Below are 21447 nucleotides of genomic sequence, written 5' to 3' on the forward strand. Positions count from 1 at the left end.
AAAAATTGTTTCATTTCACTCAACTAGAGAGCAGAATCAATGAGATAGATGGAAGGGTGCAAGGATATTGTGGCTGTTATTATAGGCGCAGAGAGTTCTGGCCGAATCAAAAATCCCACGAGAGATGAAAAATAACTGAATTAGAATCTATCTTTTCCCTTTTGGCTGCCATATTATCAAGCATTTGTGTGCTTACACAAGGTTGGGAATCTGGGCATTTCACTAACTCTCCTATGCATGCTCTCAAAGACATTGGCCCAGATATTCTAATGGCCAGTCTTCTGAGCAACAAAGAACTTTGTCATTTGATAGGACCACGTGGAATTCCCAAAGCAGCAGACTCCATGAGAAATGCCTGAGAAATTTAAACATCTGATTGTCAATTCCCTTACATCTGGAACTCTCTGGAAAAGCCCCTTAAGTTAGAAACTTCAGAGGTTTGGGTCAATTCTGCTTAATAGTTACCCAGAAAGGGACAGAGAATTAAAGTCCTGCATTAACTGCTGAGTTACAGATAAACCAACAAGCTCAACCACAGACTGATAATTGATCCGCCTGTTTAAACCCCACTTATCCCTGACAACCATCCCCGACCACACTCCCTCTCCTGTGACCTGATGCCTTCATCCACAATTGAACCCTGGTCTAACCTGACATTTCTATCCAGTTTCTCTATGAAACCCAACAAACATCCCAAGTGAAATTGATACTCTGCCCTCCCTTCCCCATCAGCCTCCTCCCCCCAACCTGAACCCAACACTCTCCTCCCACTGCCAGACCAGACATCCCTAACCTACCCCAAACATTTATTCACTTACCTGGCACCACACTCAGTTAGCACACTAATCACATCTAATCTGACACCCTAAACATTCCAAACAACTGCCAACCTAATCCCACACTAGTGACTAACTATATTGCTGGTCATTTAGATCTCAGACGATAGAACACTGCTACAAAAGGGATGCAAGATTTCTGCAAAAATCTCCTTTGCTGTTGAACTCCTACATTCCTGGATGGGTTTGTAACAGGGTCCAGGAATCTCTATTGTAGAAGCAAGTTACATCATGGATTTCTTTAGAATTTATTGCTCAGGTTATAAAGCAAGATATAAAAGTACTAATTTATGTCTTAATAGATTTCTGTACCTTGTTCTAGAAATTACATGTATACTAAACTGTCTATTTTTCTCAGTCCCAACCCTCAGACTCAGCACTGCCTTCTTGACCTGCAATCTTCTTCCCGACCTCTCCGCCCCCACCCCCTCTCCGGCCTATCACCCTCACCATAACCTCCTTCCACCTATCGCATTCCTAACGCTCCTCCCCCAAGTCCCTCCTCCCTACCCTTTATCTTAGCCTGCTTGGCACACCCTCCTCATTCCTGAAGGGCTTATGCCCGAAACGTCGATTCTCCTTCTCCTTTAATGCTGCCTGATCTGCTGCGCTTTTCCAGCAACACATTTTTAAGCTCTGATCCCCAGCATCTGCAGTCCTCACTTTCTCCTATTCCTCCCTAATCAAAAGCAAACTGTTATGAATGCTGGAAATCAAATAATACATCCTCCAACCGATCCAGGGTTCTGAAAATGTACTATGGGATTCTAACTCATCAATACTTAACATATTCACCCAAATATTTCAAACTAATTAACACATCCAGTAAGGTCAAACAGCATCTATGAAAAGAGAGAGGTAGAGTCCCTTGATCCAAAAGCTAATCCTGTTGCTCTCTCTACTTGGTATCTGATCTGTTGAGTGTTTACAGCATTTTCTGCTTTTATTTCAGATATACAGCGATTTTTTTTTCTGACTTGATTTATTTACCGAAAAGTTAACAAGCTTCAATCTAAAGTAAATTTTGCCAAATTTATCAATATTGATTTAAGACAAACAACTTAATTTTTTCAAGAACAAACCTATTCAGTAATCAATCTTTATTTAGATTTTACGGTTTACACAGTTCCACTGTTTTAAAGATATCCATTATTGGCTTACATTGACTGATCAGTAATACAAAACTGCACAATGGTAACTTGCAGTAAATGGTTGCCTGTGATATTGGCTATGTGGACAAATGTTGAATTTTACTCATATACGAGGGGGTTGTGTTAGTGACAAACAAGCACAAATGCTGTGGTACAGTTCCAAGCATATATCAGTACTACCAGCACATTATGAACAGTGCTGTTTCAATCAACCTTTTGTAAATCGACTAATTTTCACCTTAATTACAAATAACCAGTTAAAAATTTCATCCGTCTTTAAAGAACTTGAATAGATTCAAGATTTCATTAGCAAAAAAAAATAGAAACATTAATAACTTGCACATAAAAATCATACTGAAAGCTGCAGTGTTCACAATATTTTGGCTTCTACTGTATCAACTTAGCCTGAATTCTTAAATCAAGCCAGAAAATAAATGTTGTTTTTGATAAATAGTCCAGTACAGGTTTCAGAATGTTAGCTGCAGCTTTTACAACACAAAATTCACTGCAGTAGTTCTTGAGTAGTATACTGGCAGCGACTAAAGTAAATCAAATAGAATTATACTAGTCTATCACTTATAAAGAACATCCAACTCTTCTGTCTCTGTGGCAAAATGTCACGTCTGTCTTGATTCTCTGCCTGTAATGCCGATTTGCATATTTTCAAATGTAGTGTTGTTATCCACACCTTCTGGGAATTCCAACTTCTCACAGATTAGCTTTTTCAGCGGTAAATACTTTGAGATCTCATTCGGATCAGTAAAAAGATACTGTGGAACATTCTGAAACAAAAGTGAACCTGATTAAAAAAAAATTGCATGTAATTTCCAGACCTAAAGTGTCCTCCAACCAATCCAGGGTCCTGAAAATGTGCTATGGGGTTCTAACTCATCAATACTTAATACATTCACCCAAATATTTCAAACTAATTAACACATCCAGTAAAATAGCAATAAAAAATAAATCTGGATAATGATAGTAAGAACTTTTTTTTCATAGGATGCAACAGTATAATGTCAGGACCCATTTACTTTTAGTCAAAAACTTACTCAAGCTTTAGCATGCTATAAAATGTTTGGATCATAATCTAAGCATACAGTTCTTTACTATACATAGACAACTCAACCATGGTGCTCCCTAAAGTGCTGTTGTTTCCACAACTGATTGCATATCCATCCTTTGTAAAAAGATTACCCTCCCAACGTATGACACTAAAATGAGCACACAAATAATTTCTGCAAACATCTTGGTTTGAAAGGTGAAATTAACAATCTCAATTCATCATTTCATCAGATTTGGCGAAACGGGACAGGAGATATGAGAAAATCTGGCATGCAATTTACTTTTGTTCACTTAATTCTTAAATTATTCAATTACAAATTCCAGACACTTCAAACATTTACCTGAAGAGCAGATATATTACTTTCCCGGGAACTGTATTCAGAGAGAAGGTAGTTTTTGTCAGCCTTTGAAAGAAAAAGATTTTTTTTCCTTTATTAAAAATATATCTTGAACCTTCACGGTTCTTCAGTTTAAGTTCATAATGTGTTTTTCCAGTTATCTCTGGACAGGACCAGAATGTATGGTCTAGACCTTTAAAAGAAAACATTACTTGTGCTTCAGCTTCTGGTTTGGCACTATTAATTTCCTTCAACATATTCTTTTCAGTTCCTATAAAGCTACGGGTATAGGGCTAAAGGTCATTGCTGAAACATTGGCATATTTTCTTTCTCAGAGTTTGCCGTATCATGTTCAGTATTTTCTATTCTGTTGCAGATTTCCAGCATCAGCAATACTTTATTTCTTACTTTGAGACGAGGGAAAAATTAAGAATGACCTTAAATTTTGTAGACTTCAAAGTACAATATTCTTTCCTAAAATAATATAGTGTCTTCTCTGAAAATGGTATAATTATCGATGAGAAAGGTTAAGCAATGCATCTTTATTTAACCATTCAAAAAAAAATTGTCCCATAGTGTACAGGGATGTGTAGGCTAGGATGACAGCCATGGTTAAAAACTCCAAACGGGGCTATGGGGAAAGGGTGGGAGAGTGGGTCTGGATGGGATGCTCTTCAGAGAGTCAGTGCAGAGTCAATGGGACAAATGGCCTGTTTCTACATTGTAGGGATTCTATAAAACCATAAATTCTATGAAATTCTAGTTGTAGAGTACCGCCATATTTAATTGTTTCTTAAATCATTCCAACATTTTCATCATGTCTTGGTCAAGAGTTGACCACATTCAGTAAAAAGAATAGAAAGAAAAAGATTGAGAGAGAAAAAACCCAGAAGAATATCGTGGTGTCTTAAAAGTTTTATTTATTTTGCAAATTTAAGCAGAAAGCTTCTCAATTGTTGGAGCAAAATTATCAAGAAAATCCATTTTTGCTTGAAACAAACAAAGTAAAAGGTGATTACAAAATTATTTGGAAGGAAAAATTTATTTGTATGTAGAGGCTTCGTGAACAAGGCTAATTATATAGCATTTCAACCCCAAACCTGCTATGTGGAAAAGAAAAATTGACCAAGGTTTTTCACTCCCTCAAAAAGCTTCAAATGGGGGTTAGTGATCTTTTTGGCAAGTAGTTTAACTTTTTGATGTACAATTGGACAAGCTGTCCAAGTCGACAATCACATTAAATAATTCTCAGACAGCTAACCAGGAAATAAAATGAACTAATAAAATTACATTTTAAAAATTTTGCAGACAGCAAAAATCATGATTTCAACATACACATGGCGAAAAGGATCCTAAAACATCATGAACGAACAAAAATTAGCTTTTTTAAATCCTGTAACTAATCAGAAAAGAGGCATTTAACAATATTACACAAATATAAAATTATATTTTCAAGGACAGATGTTGTTCAGCAGTAGTTATTACTCAAATGGCCATTGAAACTCAATGAACAACGTTTAATCTTTTCTGGAGCTTCTTGCAGGAGGCAGAAGAACAGAAAATGGATAAGTCCTCTCCAGATTTGATGATTGTTGGCATTATGTGTGGGTACAGGGAGAGGAATAGGAATCCATACCAAAGCTTCACTACAACTACAGATGTCAGTATTAATTTGAATTTATGAATAATGGCAACAAACACTGATTTATTAAAAAACTGGAATATTGCAGAGACTTAGTGTCAGCAATACGAGAAGCTGTAGCATTTGAGGTTGAAATAGGGACACACTTCCTATAAAGAGAAGGAAATGTAGCAAAACAAATATGATTATTCTAAAGTCTTTCATACAGCATTGGGTTGGTAATGATCATCCAACTTTCCTCTGTGTTCCAATGGAAAATCCAAGAGGTTCATGGAGAATAACTAAGAATGGATGATAACTCTGCACAGTACAAACTTAAAATTACAATTCATCTGCATGTATTATAGTTACTAAATTGTATCATACTTGTTCAGTTTTAATACCACAATATTAATAAACCTTATAGATAAGGTAAAGGGCACTTCTAGCGTAGTGGTTATGTCCCTATCTCTGGGCCAGAAGGCCTGTTTTCAAGTCCCACATGCTCCAGAGGTGTCATAACATTTCTAAGTAGGTTAAGTTAAAACATCTACAGAAAACAAATACTTATTATTCATCCTTACCTCATGATAGACTCTTGTATCATTTGTTCGTATGAGTACTCCATCAACTCTCAAGAAAAATCGCAGTAGCACAAAGAAACTAGATGGCATCACTCTCTTGAAAAACAGATGAATAAGTTATTCAAATACATTGTCATAAGCCTAATTCCCCATCTAAAATTAATATTCAATATGTTTCATATATTTAAACCATAATATTGAGTAACATTGATATCTCAGTACTCCATTTTGTGATAATATAGCTAAAATGAATGCACGTTAATAAAACTTAATCTTTCTGATAGAACGCAACCAACCAATGTCCTCTAAACAGCCTTAATTACAAACATGGCCAATGCACCAAGTTATCTTTCAAAATTCTGCAGAACAACAGTAATGGCACAATGTTCCTTATTCGTTGCTTTTCAATATATATCAAATGTGCTTTTGAAATAACCATCTACTTCCAACATCCTTTCACACAGTGCATTCGAGCCCACAACTCACTAAGGAAAGGAAATATCATCTCGTCTCTGATTCTTTGACCAATTATCTTAAATCTGTACGCTTTGGTAATAAATAGTCTTCCTGGTGAAGAGACTTTCAATTTATTTAATCTTATTAAAATCCTTTGAGCATGTCCATTACACCATCCCTTAAACATCTCCATTCTAAAGAGAATTTCAGCTACTCTAGTCTTTCCATAATAACTGAAGTTATGGGGAGAGATGCAGAGCTATCATTTCAGGTCAATTACTTTTATTGACAACTGGCAAAGTTTAGAACTTTAATACATTTTAAGTAAGCAACAAGTTATGGTAATAATAAATCCTAGTATTATAAAAATTGGAAATAGTAAAGGGAAAGTCTACGAGTAGGCAGTTGGAAGGCAGGAGTATTAAGTTATATATAAAGAATGACTTTGCAAGGCAAAAGATGATGGTAAGGGAATATGTAAGTAAGGGATTTATGAACTGCATGTGTATGAACAGCAACGTCACTGACAGTAGCCACCCAACATCGGAACAAAAAAATCTGAAAAATTATGGGATCTGAAATAGTTGAACTTAATTTCAATCTGGAAAGCTGTAATATTATCAAAAGATAGGTGCTGTTCCTTAATCTTATAGCAAACTTCATTGGAATAATGTAGGAGACCAGTGATAAATAGGTCAGAGTTTGACTATTGCATCTTCTTTTTCTGACAAGAGGTAATCAATCTAAAGCATTAACTTTGTTTTGTGATTCATGACTAGCATTTTTCTGGTCCTTAATTCACATTTACAGCATCCATATTATCTTTCTTTGTACCTCATCCAATTACCATTCTGAGAAAATGGTATGGTGGCAGCATGATGGCTCAGTGGTTAGCACTGCAGCCTCACAGCGCCAGTGACCCGGGTTCAATTCCTGCCTCGGACGAGCGTCTGTGTGGAGTTTGCACATTCTCCCTGTGTCTGTGTGGGTTTCCTCCGGGTGCTCCAGTTTCCTCCCACGGTCCAAAAATGTGCAGGTCAGGTGCATTGGCCATGCTAAATTGCCCATAGCGTTAGGTGCATTAGTCAGGGGTAAATATAGGATAGGGGAATGGGTCTGAGTGGGTTACTCTTCGGAGGGTCAGTGTGGACTTGTTGGGCTCAAGGGCCTGTTTCGATATTGTAGGGCATCTATTCTAATCTTAAAACGCTTTACCCTCTCAAAGACTTTGACATTCTGCCAATATACTTGGCCAGAATTAAAGTCATAGTGGACACAGTATTGCAATTAAACTGTATTTGATGATTTTATAAAGACCATGGGTGTATGAACAGAAGTATACTATTTGGCCCACCGAGTCTTCTGTGCCATTCAGTGAGACAGTGATTGATATAATACTCAACACCATTTTCCTGTCTTTCCTCCCATCAGCCTCAATTCCCTTACTGATTGAAAATCTGCCTATTTCAGCCTTAAATATACATAATGACCCAGCCTCAACAACCCTCTGCAGTTAAGAATTCACAGGTTCATTAGCCGTGGAGAGAATAAATTCCTCATCATCCTGTCCTATTAGGTAAACCTCTTACTCTAAGATTATGTCCTCTTATCCTAGACTCACTGCCCATGTGAAACAACCTGTCCACATCTATCCTGCCAAGGATTTCAACTAGGTCACCTCTTATTCTTCTAACTCCACGAAGACAAGTCCAACATACTCAACCTCTCCTCAAAAAAAGTCACTCCACACCCAGAATCAAGCTAGCTAACCTTGTCAGTATATTTTTCCTTAGACAAAGGGATCAAAACTTCACAATACTCCAAGTGTGATCTGATGAGTACCTTATTTAGTTTAGCAAGACTTCCCTGTTTATAAAATCTAGTGCCTTTAAAATGAAAGCCAAAAGTCCATTTGTCTATTCTATTACCCACTGAACATGGATGCTAGCTTTTCGTAATTTATGCACGAGGATACCCAAATCTCTCCATGCTGAAGATTTCAGTTGCCTCTGAATATTTCAATAATACTCAAGTTCTTTTATTCTTCCTGCCAAACTACATACACTTACATTTTTCCACCTTATATTCCATCTGCCAAGTTTTTGCCCAGTCACTTGACCTATCTATAATCATCTGCAGACTCTTTGTATCATTATTTCTTCTGTTTTCGTGTCATTCAAAAATGTAGCAAAAATACATTCACTTCCATCATCCAAGTCATTAATGTATAATGCCCCCATATCAATCCCTGTCACTCTACTACTTAAAGGTTCGAATCTAAAAATGTCCTTTATCGCAAACTCTCTGCCTTTGATTGATTAGCTAACCCACTAAACATACAAATATTCTGTCCACGAGAGCATGGGCTCATAATATTAAGTAACCTTACGTGCAGTACCTTTTAAATATATTACATCCACTGGCTCCCTTTAATCTACCCTAATTGTTACCTCCTCAAAAAATTCTAATAAATTTGTCAGACATGATTTCCCCTTCATGAAGCCATGCTGACTCTGCTTGATTATATTGTGCATTTCTAAATGTTCTGCTACTATTTTATAATAAACTCTTAATGTTTTCCAATGACAGGTGTTAAGTAGGTGTTTTGTCTCCCTCCTTTTTTGAATAAGTGTTATATTGGCAGTTTTCCAAATTTCTGGGACTGTCCCAGAATCTACGTATTCTTGGAAGATTACTGCCAGTGCATCCACCATCTCTGTAGCTAGTGCCTTTAAAATTCTAGGATGCGACTCATCAGGTCCAAGGGATATATCAGCCTTTAGTCCCATAAGTTTGCCAAGTACTTTTTCTCTGGTAAAAGTTATTGTATTTATTTCCTCTCATGTGCCCAAACCCTCAGCTCCATTATGAAAGTTGACACTTTGGCACTAAAGCAGGGACTGAAACATCAGGAAAAGCAATGCACAGAGAAGAATAAAAACTGTTGGTGAAGGAAAATAAAATTTATAACATTCCTGAAAAATGTTAAGTGCATTAATACATGGATTGCATGATTTGTGTCATTGGCCTGATCCAACATGATTTACTCCAAGCAAAAACTTGACAAAACAATGATTTCACTGGTATTACTTTAATATCTAGACTATAATTGTTATCTAGTAGAAAAGGCCACCATCCATAGAATCACAGAATGATTACGATGCAGATGGCTCTCTAAGAAACAACTCAACCAATCCCACTCCTCCAATTTTTCCTTGTAAACCTACAAATCCTTTTCTCTTTAGTCATAGAGTCATAGAGATGTATAGCACGGAAACAGGCCCTTCGGTCCAGCTTGTCCATGCCGACCAGATATCCTCACCTAATTTTGTCCCATTTGCCAGCATTTGGCCCATATCCCTTTAAACCCTTCCTATTCATATATACATCCAAATGCCTTTTAAATGTTGCAATTGTACCAGCCTCCACCACTTCAGCTCATTCCATACACACACCATCCTCTGCGTGAAAAAGTTACCCCTTAGGTCTATAAACCTCTATAATGTCACTCCCCACCTCTCAGCCTCCTTTAGACAAATATCCAATTTCTTTTTGAAACTCATGATTAATTGTGCCTCCACTCCACTCTCAAACAGTGCATCCCAGATTTTATTTGCACACTAAGTGTTTATCCTCTGTCAGTTTTCATTGTTTTTCTCATCCATTTAAATCAGTATCCTCTCTGTCCCCATGCTTCTACTTATTATACCATTTTGCCCTATTTTTACTGTCCAGAACCTTCAGGATTTAAAGCTATTCTCTGAAATTTCCTCTCCAAGGAAAATAGCCTAAGCTTCACCAATCTGCATGTAACAAAAGTTCCTAATAGAGTCAGACAGCATAGAAACAGGCCTTTCAGCCCACCACATTTATGTCAACCAACAAATACCAAACTACACTGATTCCATTTACATGCACGTGGGCCATAGCCTATGTCCTGGCATTCTAAGTATGCTTCTTAAATGTTGAGAGAGTTTCTGCCTCCACCCACTTTGACACCACGTTTCATTCTTCTATTACCCCCCCAGGTGAAAACATTGTCTCTCAGGTCTCTTCTGCCTCCACCCTCTTTGGCACCACGTTTCATTCTTCTATTACCCCCCCAGGTGAAAACATTGTCTCTCAGGTCTCTTCTAAAGCACTTGCTCCTTACTTCAAACTTATGCCCTCTGGTCAAAGAGGCATTTGCCTTGGGGAAGAGATAGCCACATTCTTAACTGTCTATACCGGTCATAATTTTGTACAGTTCAATTAGATTCCCCTCAGCTTCCTTCACTCCAAGGTAAACAAAGCCAACCTAACCAGTTTCTCCTCATAAGTAAGTTTTTTCATCTTCTCCTGTGCAATAACAACTTCCAATAGTGTGACCCCTAAACTGCTGTGAACATAGTCATGATGTTAAAAATGTTGAATAGACTTTGTTGAATGAACAACTATATTTTATCTTAAAAACTGCTTTTTGTCTGTATTACTCATTACTGTTCAACCTTTGCATAGTAATCAGCTCTTTTGAATGGCATAGCAAAGCCAAAGCAGTCTACTCCAATTCTTAATTTGTGTTTTCAAATCAAAAGCTCTATTGGGCTGGCACCAAGGAGACAACATGCTGGTATCAACAGTGTTTTGTACCACAATGTTAATTAACAACTGTAATGAGTTCTAACACTTTTGCATTATGCTCCCACTTCCCTTCAGTCTGGCACCCATTTCAGAATTGTAATCTTTGTGTTATACTACCTTTCCCTGTGCTCCAGACAAAAATATATCACTTCACCACTCTCTGTATTATATTTCATCTGCCACATATTTATCCATTTCATCAGCTTGTCAAAGTCTAACTTTTCACAACTTATATTTCTCAATACTTCCAACATAGTAACAAAGAAGAAGTAAAAAAGAGGATCGATGAGGTCAGAATGGTGGACGTGATCTATACGGACTTTAGTAAGGCATTCGGCAAGGTTCCCCATGGGAGACTGGTTAGCAAGGTCAGATCTCATGGAATACAGGGAGAACTAGAACTCTGTGGGAAGCTATAGAAGTGATTGCTGGGCCTCTTGCTGAGATATTAGTATCATCAATAGTCACAGGTGAGGTGCCGGAAGACTGCAGGTTGGCAAACGTGGTGTCACTGTCTAAGAAGGGCGGTAAAGACAAGCCAGGGAACTATAGACTGGTGAGCCTGACCTCGGTGGTGGGCAAGTTGTTGGAGGGAATCCTGAGGGACAGGATGTACATGTATTTGGAAAGGCAAGGACTGATTAGGAATAGTCAACAAGGCTTTACGCGTGGGAAATCATGTCTCACAAACTTGATTGAGTTTTTTGAAGAAGTAACAAAGAAGATTGATGAGGGCAGAGCAGTAGATGTGATCTGTATGGACATCAGTAAGGCGTTCGACTTATGGGAGACTGATTAGCAAGGTTAGATATCATGGAATACAGGGAGAACTAGCCATTTGGATACAGAACTGGCTCAAAGGTAGAAGACAGAGGGTGGTGGTGGACGGTTGTTTTTCAGACTGGAGGCCTGTGACCAGTGGAGTGCCACAAGGATCGGTGCTGGACCCTCTACTTTTTGTCATTTACATAAATGATTTGGATGCGAGCATAAGAGGTACAGTTAGTAAATTTGCAGATGACACCAAAATTGGAGGTGTAGTGGACAGCGAAGAGGGTTACCTCAGATTACAACAGCATCTGGACCAGATGGGCCAATGGGCTGAGAAGTGGCAGATGGAGTTTAATTCAGATAAATGCGAGGTGCTACATTTTGGGAAAGCAAATCTTAGCAGGACTTATACACTTAATGGTAAGGTCCTAGGGAGTGTTGCTGAACAAAGAGACCATGGAGTGCAGGTTCATAACTCCTTGAAAGTGGAGTTGCAGGTAGTTAGGATAGTGAAGGCAGCATTTGATATGCTTTCCTTAGTACAGGAGTTGGGAGTTCAAGTTGTGGCTGTACAGGACATTAGTTAAGCCACTTTTGGTATATTGCTTGCGATTCTGGTCTCCTTCCTATCGGAAAGATGTTGTGAAACTTGAAAGGGATCAGAAAAGATTTACAAGGATGTTGCTAGGGTTGGAGGATCTGAGCTACAGGGAGAGGCTGAACAGGCTCGGGCTGTTTTCCCTGGAGTGTCGGAGACTGAGGGGTGACCTTATAGAGGTTTTCAAAATTATGAAGGGCATGGATAGGATAAATAGACAAAGTCTTTTCCCTGGGGTCGGGGAGTCCAGAACTAGAGGGCATAGGTTTAGAGTGAGAGGGGATAGATATAAAAGAGACCTACGGGGCAACATTTTCACGCCGAGGGTGGTACATATATGGAATGAGCTGCCAGAGGATGTGGTGGAGGCTGGTACAATTGCAACATTTAAAAGACATTTGGATGAGTATATGAATAGGAAGGGTTTGGATGGATATGGGCCAGGTGCTGGCAGGTGAGACTAGATTGGATTGGGATATCTGGTCGGCATAGACGGGTTGGACCAAAGGGTCTGTTTCCATGCTGTACATCTCTATGACTCTATAACTAGCCATTTGGATATAGAACTGGCTCAAAAGGTAGAAGACAGAGGGTGGTGATGGAGGGGTGCTTTTCAGACCGGAGGCCTCTGACCAGTGGAGTGCCACAAGGATCGGTGCTAGGTCCACTTCTTTTCATCATTTATATAAATGATTTAGATGTGAACATAAGAGGTATAGTTAGTAAGTTTGCAGATGACACCAAAATTGGAGGTGTAGTGGACAGCGAAGGTGGTTATCTCAGATTATAACGGGACCTTGATCAGATGGACCAATGGGCTGAGAAGTGGTAGATGGAGTTTAATTTATATAAATGCGAGGTGCTGCATTTTGGGAAAGCAAATCTTAGCAGGATTTATACACTTAATGGTAAGGTCCTCGGCAGTGTTGCTGAACAAAGAGACCCTGGAGTGCAGTTCATAACTCCTTGAAATGGAGTCGCAGGTAGATAGGACAGCGAAGAAGTCGTTTGGTATGCTTTCCTTTATTGGTCAAAATATGGAGTACTGGAGTTGGGACGTCATGTTGCAGCTGTACAGGACATTGGTTAGGCCACTGTTGGAATATTGCGTGCAATTCCGGTCTCCTTCCTATCGGAAATATGTTGTGAAACTTGAAAAGGTTCAGAAAGGATTTACAAGGATGTTGCCAGGGTTGGAGGATTTGAGCTATAGGGAGAGGCTGAAAAGGCTGGGGCTGTTTTCCCTGGAGCGTCGGAGGCTGAGGGGTGACCTTATAGAGGTTTACAAAATTATGAAGGGCATAGATAGGATAAATAGACAAAGTCTTTTCCCTGGGGTCGAGAGTCCAGAACTAGAGGGCATAGGTTTAGGGTGAGAGGGGAAAGATATAAAAGAGACTAAGGGGCAACTTTTTCACACAGAGGGTGGTACATGTATGGAGTGAGCTGCCACAGTAAGTGGTGGAGGCTAGTACAGTTGCAACATTTAAAAAGCTTCTGGATGAGTATATGAATAGGAGTGGTTTGGAGGGATATGGGCCGGTGCTGCCAGGTGGGACTAGATTGGGTTGGGATATGTGGTTGGCATAGAAGGGTCTGTTTCTGTGCTGTGCATCTCTATTATTCTATATGGGACAGCTGCACATTTTCAAATTGCGTCCTGAAAGTCCAAGTCCAGGTCATTAATATATATAAGAAAAATCAATGACACTACTGTAAGCTGGATTATTCACTATATGTATTTTATTTCCAGCTTTCACTGATTAAAGGATGGTGTCATTAACAACTTGTGGTATGAGAACTACAAGATTATGCATCTTACCACTTTCACACTAAGCATGGAGACACCATGATCATGAAGTTCATCTTCAAACAACAAAACTTCTTCAAAATACATGATCTGCTCCCTGGTTTTCAATTTCTCCAAATCAATACGTTCAGTTGTAGGAGTAACCTACAAACGAGATGAATGCATCACTCAACCAACTAAAGAATGGCTACATAGTGCTGTCTAATAGCAAAGGATGTAATGTATCCAAAGATAATTGTAATGACACTAACAAAAAGGGAAAGAGTTCATAAATTGGATAACACTTTGAAGATTTACTTCATTAGATTAATTTTCCAGCCATTACAACATAACCATGTATCAATGAAATATTCTTAAGCATTAGTACTGGTATAACAATTAGGTTGAGTAAAGTCAGTGTTGTCACAAATTACCTTTAACTTCAACTCATCACCAAGTAATGTTCCTTTATAGTCTGTAGTAAATGTCCAATCATAGGGTTTAACAACTTCTTTAGAGTGTTCAGATTCGGCCCTAAGATTGAAACAAATAAAAATTGTAAATTTATCGTGCAAAACTACGCTCATTCATTCTGCAATCAGGCAAAACTTACCTCAAAATTAGGATAATCCCAGCATAATCCATTTTTAATTATGAAATTGTAAAATACAGTAAGTAATACTACTTGTTCCAATATCTAGAAATTAATCTGAATTAATTTGAATACCTGTGAAAAACAAAATTCCAAATACAAAACCTGAATAATCAAATTGGCACAATACTGGCAACAATTAAAAATAGCAGTTCTTGTTTAAGACATTACCTGCTAAACTAAAGAATATTTTTTGGACTTAAGGTAAGTGATCTCACCTGCTTTCTTGCCATGCCTCCGCACATGCCACTTTCACTGTGCCGTGCCCATTGTCCACTGTCCTTAAGGCATCTGTGGCATTAAATGAAATTCCAAATCCTCCAGCATGTTGCACTTTTAAGACATTATCACCAAATAACATCTCTGGAAGGGAATGCATCTTCATTTCCTGAGCTAACCTGTACAGTTAATCAGTCATAGTAAAGTTGAAAACATTAGAAAAAACGACATCCATTAAAGTACTTTTACTTAAGTTGCACATTATCCACAATGTCACCAATCAGCTATAAAATCTAGTTTCAAATATTTCCTAATCAACCTCTTCATAAGTGCCATCACACACCTCAATAAAACTGCTGCAGAGCAGGTGGGACATCAGTTGAGATCTCCTGGTCCAGAGTATGGATACTACTATTATTCCACAAAATGATTTATCATCGATAGTCACGGGTGAGGTGCCAGAAGACTGGAGGTTGGCTAACGTGGTGCCACTCTTTAAGAAGGGTAGTAAGGAGAAACCAGGGAACTATAGACCAGAGAGCCTGACGTTGGTGGTGGGCAAGTTGTTGGAGGTAATCCTGAGGGACAGGATGTACATGTATTTGGAAAGGCAAGGACTGATTAGGGATAGTCAACATGGCTTTGTGCGTGGGAAATCATGTCTCACAAACTTGATTGAGTTTTTTGAAGAAATAACAAAGAGGATTGATGATGGCAGAGCAGTAGATGTGATCAATGTGGACTTAAGTAAGGCATTGGACAACGTTCCCCATGGGAGACTGGTTAGCAAGGTTAGATCTTACAGAATAAAGGGAGAACTAGCCATTTGGATACAGAACTTGCTCAAAGGTAGAAGACAGAAGGTTGTGGTGGAGGGTTGTTTTTCAGACTGGAGGCCTGTGACCAGTGGAGTGCCACAAGAATCATTGCTGGACCCTCTACTTTTTGTCATTTACATAAATGATTTGGATGTGAGCATAAGTGGTACAGTTAGTAAGTTTACAGATGACACCAAAATTGGAGGTGTAGTGGACAGTGAAGAAGCTAACCTCAGATTACAACAGGATCTTGATCAAATGGGCTGAGAAGTGGCAGATGGAGTTTAATTCAGATAAATGCGAGGTGCTGCATTTTGGGAAAGCAAATCTTAGCAAAACTTATACACTTAATGGTAAGGTCCTGGGGAGTGTTGCTGAACAAAGAGACCTTGGAGTGCAGGTTCATAGCTCCTTGAAAGTGGAGTCGCAGGTAGATCGGATAGTGAAGAAGGCATTTGGTATGCTTTCCTTTATTGGTCAGAGTACTGAGTATAGGAGTTGGGAGGTCATGTTGCGGCTGTACAGGACATTGGTTAGGCCACTGTTGGAATATTGTGCACAATTCTGGTCTCCTTCCTATCGGAAATATGTTGTGAAACTTGAAAGGGTTCAGAAAAGATTTACAAGGATGTTGCCAAGGTTGGAGGATTTGCGTTATAGGGCGAGGCTGAACAGGTTGGGGCTGTTTTCCCTGGAGCGTCAGAGGCTGAGGGGTGACATTATAGAGGTTTACAAAATGATGAGGGGCATAGATAGGATAAATAGACAAAGTCTTTTCCCTGGGGTCGAGGAGTCCAGAACTAGAGAGCATAGGTTTAAGGATGAGAGGGTAAAGATATAAAAGGCACCTAAGGGGCAATTTTTTCACATAGAGGGTGGTACGTGTATGGAATGGGCTGCCAGAGGAAGTGGTGGAAGCTGATACAATTGCAACATTTAAGAGGCATTTGGATGGGTATATGAATAGGAAGGGTTTGGAGGGATATGGGCCAGGTGCTGGCAGGTGGGACTAGATTGGGTTGGAATATATGGACGGGTTGGACCGAAGGGTCTGTTTCCATACTGTACATTTCTATGACTCTGTGTTTACATTCAAGTATCAAAAAAAAGTTACAATTCATTTCAACACAAATCTCATTCCTTCAGAATAAATTCTACCAAATTCATCAAGAACTTTAGCTAACCTTCTTGGATAATATCCCATTAAGAAATAACAGAAATGTTAAATCAAGTTTCGGCAATTTTGGTTCCACTTGCAAAAAGCCAACTTCAAATTCTAGCTTTGCCTATCAGGAAGTTAAAGTATCCAGGAGAATACAGACAGGAGTTGAAAAGGTTCAGTCACCTTGAACTTGAATTCAGTTTTTAACAGACTGTAGAATCATCAACCATACCGTATTAAAAGTAATAGTAAATCATGACCATTTTGCAGTGTTATAGACAAGCTTATAGATTTTGTTATGAAACCATGCTTTAAAAGATGGCTTCATCAACTTACTAGTTGAAAAGTAGTCTTTTTTTTTATATATAAAGTACTGTTGCCACATTCCAAGGACTTGAAATCAAAATGGCCAAGTATTTGCATCACTGTATATTTTAGATTGCAAAGTGACTGAAACAGAGGCAACATGCCGTACAAGGAATAATTGCCTTGAAGAAGTATGAATGGGGAAGCTTTTATTATCTATTCGGAAAGCATCCAACCAATTGCCTAAGTTCTCGACTGGGTAGATATACCATAATTCTTAACTACTTGAACAATAAGACTCTGGCTGTGAAAAGAATTAGCTCAGACATCATCTAATCATGTGAGCCATACACATAGATTCCATTATAACACAATAATATATGGGGTAGCTGGGCAATTGGTGAGAGAGGACCATATGACAAACCAGTTAGCGCACTGTATGTTTCAGCACCTGCTTTCTCTGTTAATTAGGACAAGCAGACACAACGTTGAAGAATTAACAACCTCACGTGGATCTCTCTCTAAACAACTTGTAAGTTTCAAAACTGCAGTTTCTTCAGCTCCATATGTCGCAGAGATTTATTTTAAAATGTTATTACAGCAGCTATCTTTGAAAGGATAAATAAATTATCTATATCTTTAAACATCCTCAATATTGCACTCAGGAAGATCACCAAGCTCAACCTGAAGCCAGCAAAGTCATCAAATGTTAAGAGTCCAAAGACTTAAGTTGCTTCATCTATCCTCCTATCCTGTCATAAATTTCTTTGTGTAATATTTGGAGGGATTTTATCATTTTTGTAGAACAAGTATAATAAAAATTAATCCTGTTGTTTCTTTTAAAAATCTCAAGGACATTTGTCTCCTATATCCAGTTTTGTGACAGCACACATACATTTTCACACTCACTTAAGTTTTAGTAGGCATATCCTTTTTCTAAAAGCCTATTATACTTAAATGAGGAATGGGAAAAGACGGGACCCTTTTCCCAGGGTGGACCTGATCCCAAGGACAATTTTATTTTGAGTATTACAGATGAGTATTACAAATGTTTGATTATCCTGATCCAGGATTATTAAGTTATTATTTCTACTTTTTGCGAATGGAAATATTACTAGCCAGTAAGTAAATTTAAAAATAAGTTTGTTTCATACTTTTCAATGTCCTTTGATTTCATAATATGGCTTTTGTTGGCAGTTAGTTTCCATGGTCCAAAATTGAATTCCTGTTTGCTGTTTTTGAAACTATGTGTTGTCATTGCGGTCAAATGTCACCTAAAAGAAAATATTTAGTTAATTTTATAAATCATCTCTAATATATAAAATCTAGCACAAGCCTATCTTTGATCACATAAATACTACAGATTGAAGACTACAAACATACTCTGTACTTTACAGCTCACTTTTATATATATCTGTTTATTGCTAAGAAACTTGACTCCATGCTGTAGGCATTTCTGTAAATATAAACGATATAGTTTTGAAGGCTGTAAAGTAACAATACCTGAAATATTGTTACATCAAATGATTCAACATTATTGGACTTTGCTGAGCCACTATACAGTCGGTTAAATGAAGAAACTCAATCAAAAACAGACTGCAAATTCCACAATGCACCAACATCCCACTTGGTACGCACTCTGCATGACAACTCTTAGCATGTACCTGAAAGCTGACCTCTTTCTACTTCCCTTAAACCACCATTACATCTTTCAGCTAGACCAAAACAAGGGACAACACAGATTTTTTTCAAATGGTCTTTCACAGGATATACAAGTTCATGATATTAAAGTGTCTTACATCTGTTCACTTTAGTCTGTCAAACAACAAGGTTAGGGCATTGAGTATAAAGTTGACACGCCATCTTGCGGCTGTCTAAGATGTTATGAAGGCCACGTTTGGAACATTGTGCGCGGTTCTGATCGCTACTCTACAAGGAAGGATATGGAGGCTTTGAAAAGGGTGCAAAAGAAGTTGACCAGGATATTGTCTGAATTGTAGTGCATTAGCTATTAAGGATAGGTTGGATAAACATGGATTTTTCTCACTAGAGTATTAGGGGGTGTCCTGACATAAGTATATAACATTATGAGAGGTATGAGAAACATAGGGTGGTTGGTTAGAATCTCTTTCCTAAGGTGGAAACGTCAAATGTTAAAGGGCATAGGTTTAAGGTGAGCGGGAGAAAGTTTAAAAGTGTGAGGCAAGTTTTTCTTTTATGCAGAGGTTTGCAGGTGCCCGGAACACACTAAACAGATACAATGGTAACATGTAAGAAACATTTAGACAGACACGTGAACAGACAGGCAATAGAGGGATACAGACCACATGCAGATTGATGGGATTAGTTTAGAATGGCATCATGCTCGGCACAGTCATGGTGGACCAACGGGCCTGTTCCTGTATTAACTGTTTTATGATCTAAAACTGATCGTGAAGTCAGAATTAGGACTGCAGAACACAACTCTCATTGGTAGAAACAATTTTTAAAAAAATGCTAAGCAAATAATTGCAAAGTTAAATAAAGCATGACCTTTCCTCAACTTTAAAGTAAATTTAAAAGGAAAAACAACATTTCTAACCATATTCAACAAATTATGTAGACTTGTTCATTATCCACTCATTCACATACTCGCAAAATTAGCCTCAGACCCACCTTTTGTATGTCCATTGACTCATCTGACTGATAATGTGGTCTTTGGCAGCAGAATGGTAGAGTTACATAGGAGCAGTATTTATGTTTTTGTTATCAATGGATAACAAGAATTTGGTATAACTACAACATCCTTCAATTAGAGCTTTATTTACATTATTACTCTACATCAGGGCAAAAGTTTTAATTTCTCTACACAATTGTGGTTGAGGAAAGCACCATTTTAGTAAATTTCAAAGAGATTTTTGCTTGATATACAAGCAAAGCCTCCAACAATTCTAAAAATTCTGATTAATTATTGGAAAGTTTTAACTAATGAATAAACACTTATATCATTGCCATTTCAACAGTCAATTCACCATGGGCAATATCACTCATTTGTTTGAAATAAATATCAAATGTCTTGCCATTTGCTCCTGGGTCACTCCAGTATTAAAAGCAAAAAGTTTCCTATGTCTCAAAGTGGCTCATTTCCTTACAACAACTATTTCAAAACCCAGCTACCCACATTCTAACTCACACCAAATAACATTCTCCAACTAACCCTGTTCTCATCAACCTACAATAGCTTCTTGTCCTCCAGTGTCTCCCACTTAAAATTCAGGTTTAAGCATGTTCTTCTGATGCTGACCTCTAGTACATTTTTTTCCTGCTCATCCCTCTGTCATTTCCAGTTATACTTTTGATGCCTCAGCTCTACCTTTAGGATCTCCTCCAGAAAGTGTTTATCATACCCTCTGTTCCTTTAAAGGCTCTCCCTAAAACTCACCTCTCTAACCAAATATTTGGTTACACATACTAATATTTTCACCACTGACAATATACTTTCTTTTTGTTTTATCATAGCAAAATGGTACCATATAAATTCAAGCTATTGCATTGCAATGGAAATTATTATTCAATGTCCACCACATTCACCTCCCTACTGAAAACTTGTAGAAAACACCATTATGTTACATACAGACTAAATCTGAAGAGATTTTTCAAGATATAATGCCAAATTGAAAATACTGTATCAGCAGGCTGTTTTGAATTTCAAGAGTAATTCCTTGTGGGTTGATCAATGATCGTATATATTATGGCCATATATTTCCCTTTGGTATTGTTGGAAAAGCTGTCTTGCTTTTAGTCTGAGTGGAGGAATATGTTGAGTCACTGACTTGGAATAGTCAATAGAATCAAAGGATACTGAAATTTCTGGGTAACTGCTACGGTGAAATCAGCACCATGCACCCCTCTAATACGTTCACATAGCTAGTTTGAAACAAGCTTTACACAACACGTTACGCAATTGACCAGTCAGTGAATGTTCCATGAACGTCGTTGATATAAAGAAACTGGAGGCAAGAATTATAAATCGTTGCCTCCATCAAATTGACAGTGGTCAGTTTCTGTTTATTTCTCCACTTTCGAACTTCAAACCGTGCACCAAAAGGCACCCGACGGGAACAGTGCAAAAATAACTTATTCTATCGATTAAGCATAAAAAAAGTTATATAGTTTGCCGCGGAATTAAATTAAAATAGAAGGAAACCCAGGCTGCAGTTCCACGTTACTCTCGGTTATTTGCAGCGCCGGGCTCCATGCGATAATCTCTAATTCATTGCTGCACCTTCCCCAAGCCCAGCCCGCCCTCACCACCTCCCCTTCTACGGTCCGATGCTCATTTTGTTCCATCACTGAACAATTCACTAGATCCGAAACCACACCGGTCTCGCCATCCCTGCCACATCCCTCTCACCGGCCTCCGCTGGTGACTCCAACCCCTCGGTCCTCCGCTGCCGTTGCTCCGGGTTTCCGCGGGCCCCAGTC

At 38.4% G+C, this 21447-nt stretch overlaps 1 protein-coding gene across 5 annotated transcripts; it reads right to left on the reverse strand.

The window, feature by feature from the left end:
- Positions 1-1910: 1910 nt before the first annotated feature.
- tiprl (TIP41, TOR signaling pathway regulator-like (S. cerevisiae)) lies at positions 1911-21447 on the reverse strand. Of its 5 annotated transcripts, XM_043700811.1 has the most exons (9): positions 21377-21433; positions 19308-19409; positions 18138-18257; positions 14697-14876; positions 14261-14360; positions 13860-13991; positions 5593-5688; positions 3391-3453; positions 1911-2769 (listed from the first exon to the last, which is right to left on the reverse strand). In XM_043700811.1, exons 3-9 carry the CDS (start codon positions 18239-18241, stop codon positions 2605-2607), a joined length of 840 nt encoding a protein of 279 aa, XP_043556746.1. In that variant the 5' UTR covers positions 18242-18257; positions 19308-19409; positions 21377-21433; the 3' UTR covers positions 1911-2604. The 5 variants fall into 5 exon arrangements, with proteins under 5 accessions (XP_043556746.1, XP_043556743.1, XP_043556745.1 ...); XM_043700808.1 differs by lacking the exon at positions 19308-19409 and having other exon boundaries at positions 21377-21447; XM_043700810.1 differs by lacking the exons at positions 19308-19409; positions 21377-21433 and adding an exon at positions 21274-21370.

The sequence above is a fragment of the Chiloscyllium plagiosum genome, chromosome 12 (genome assembly GCF_004010195.1).
Source record: "Chiloscyllium plagiosum isolate BGI_BamShark_2017 chromosome 12, ASM401019v2, whole genome shotgun sequence".
Taxonomy (NCBI): Eukaryota; Metazoa; Chordata; class Chondrichthyes; order Orectolobiformes; family Hemiscylliidae; genus Chiloscyllium; species Chiloscyllium plagiosum.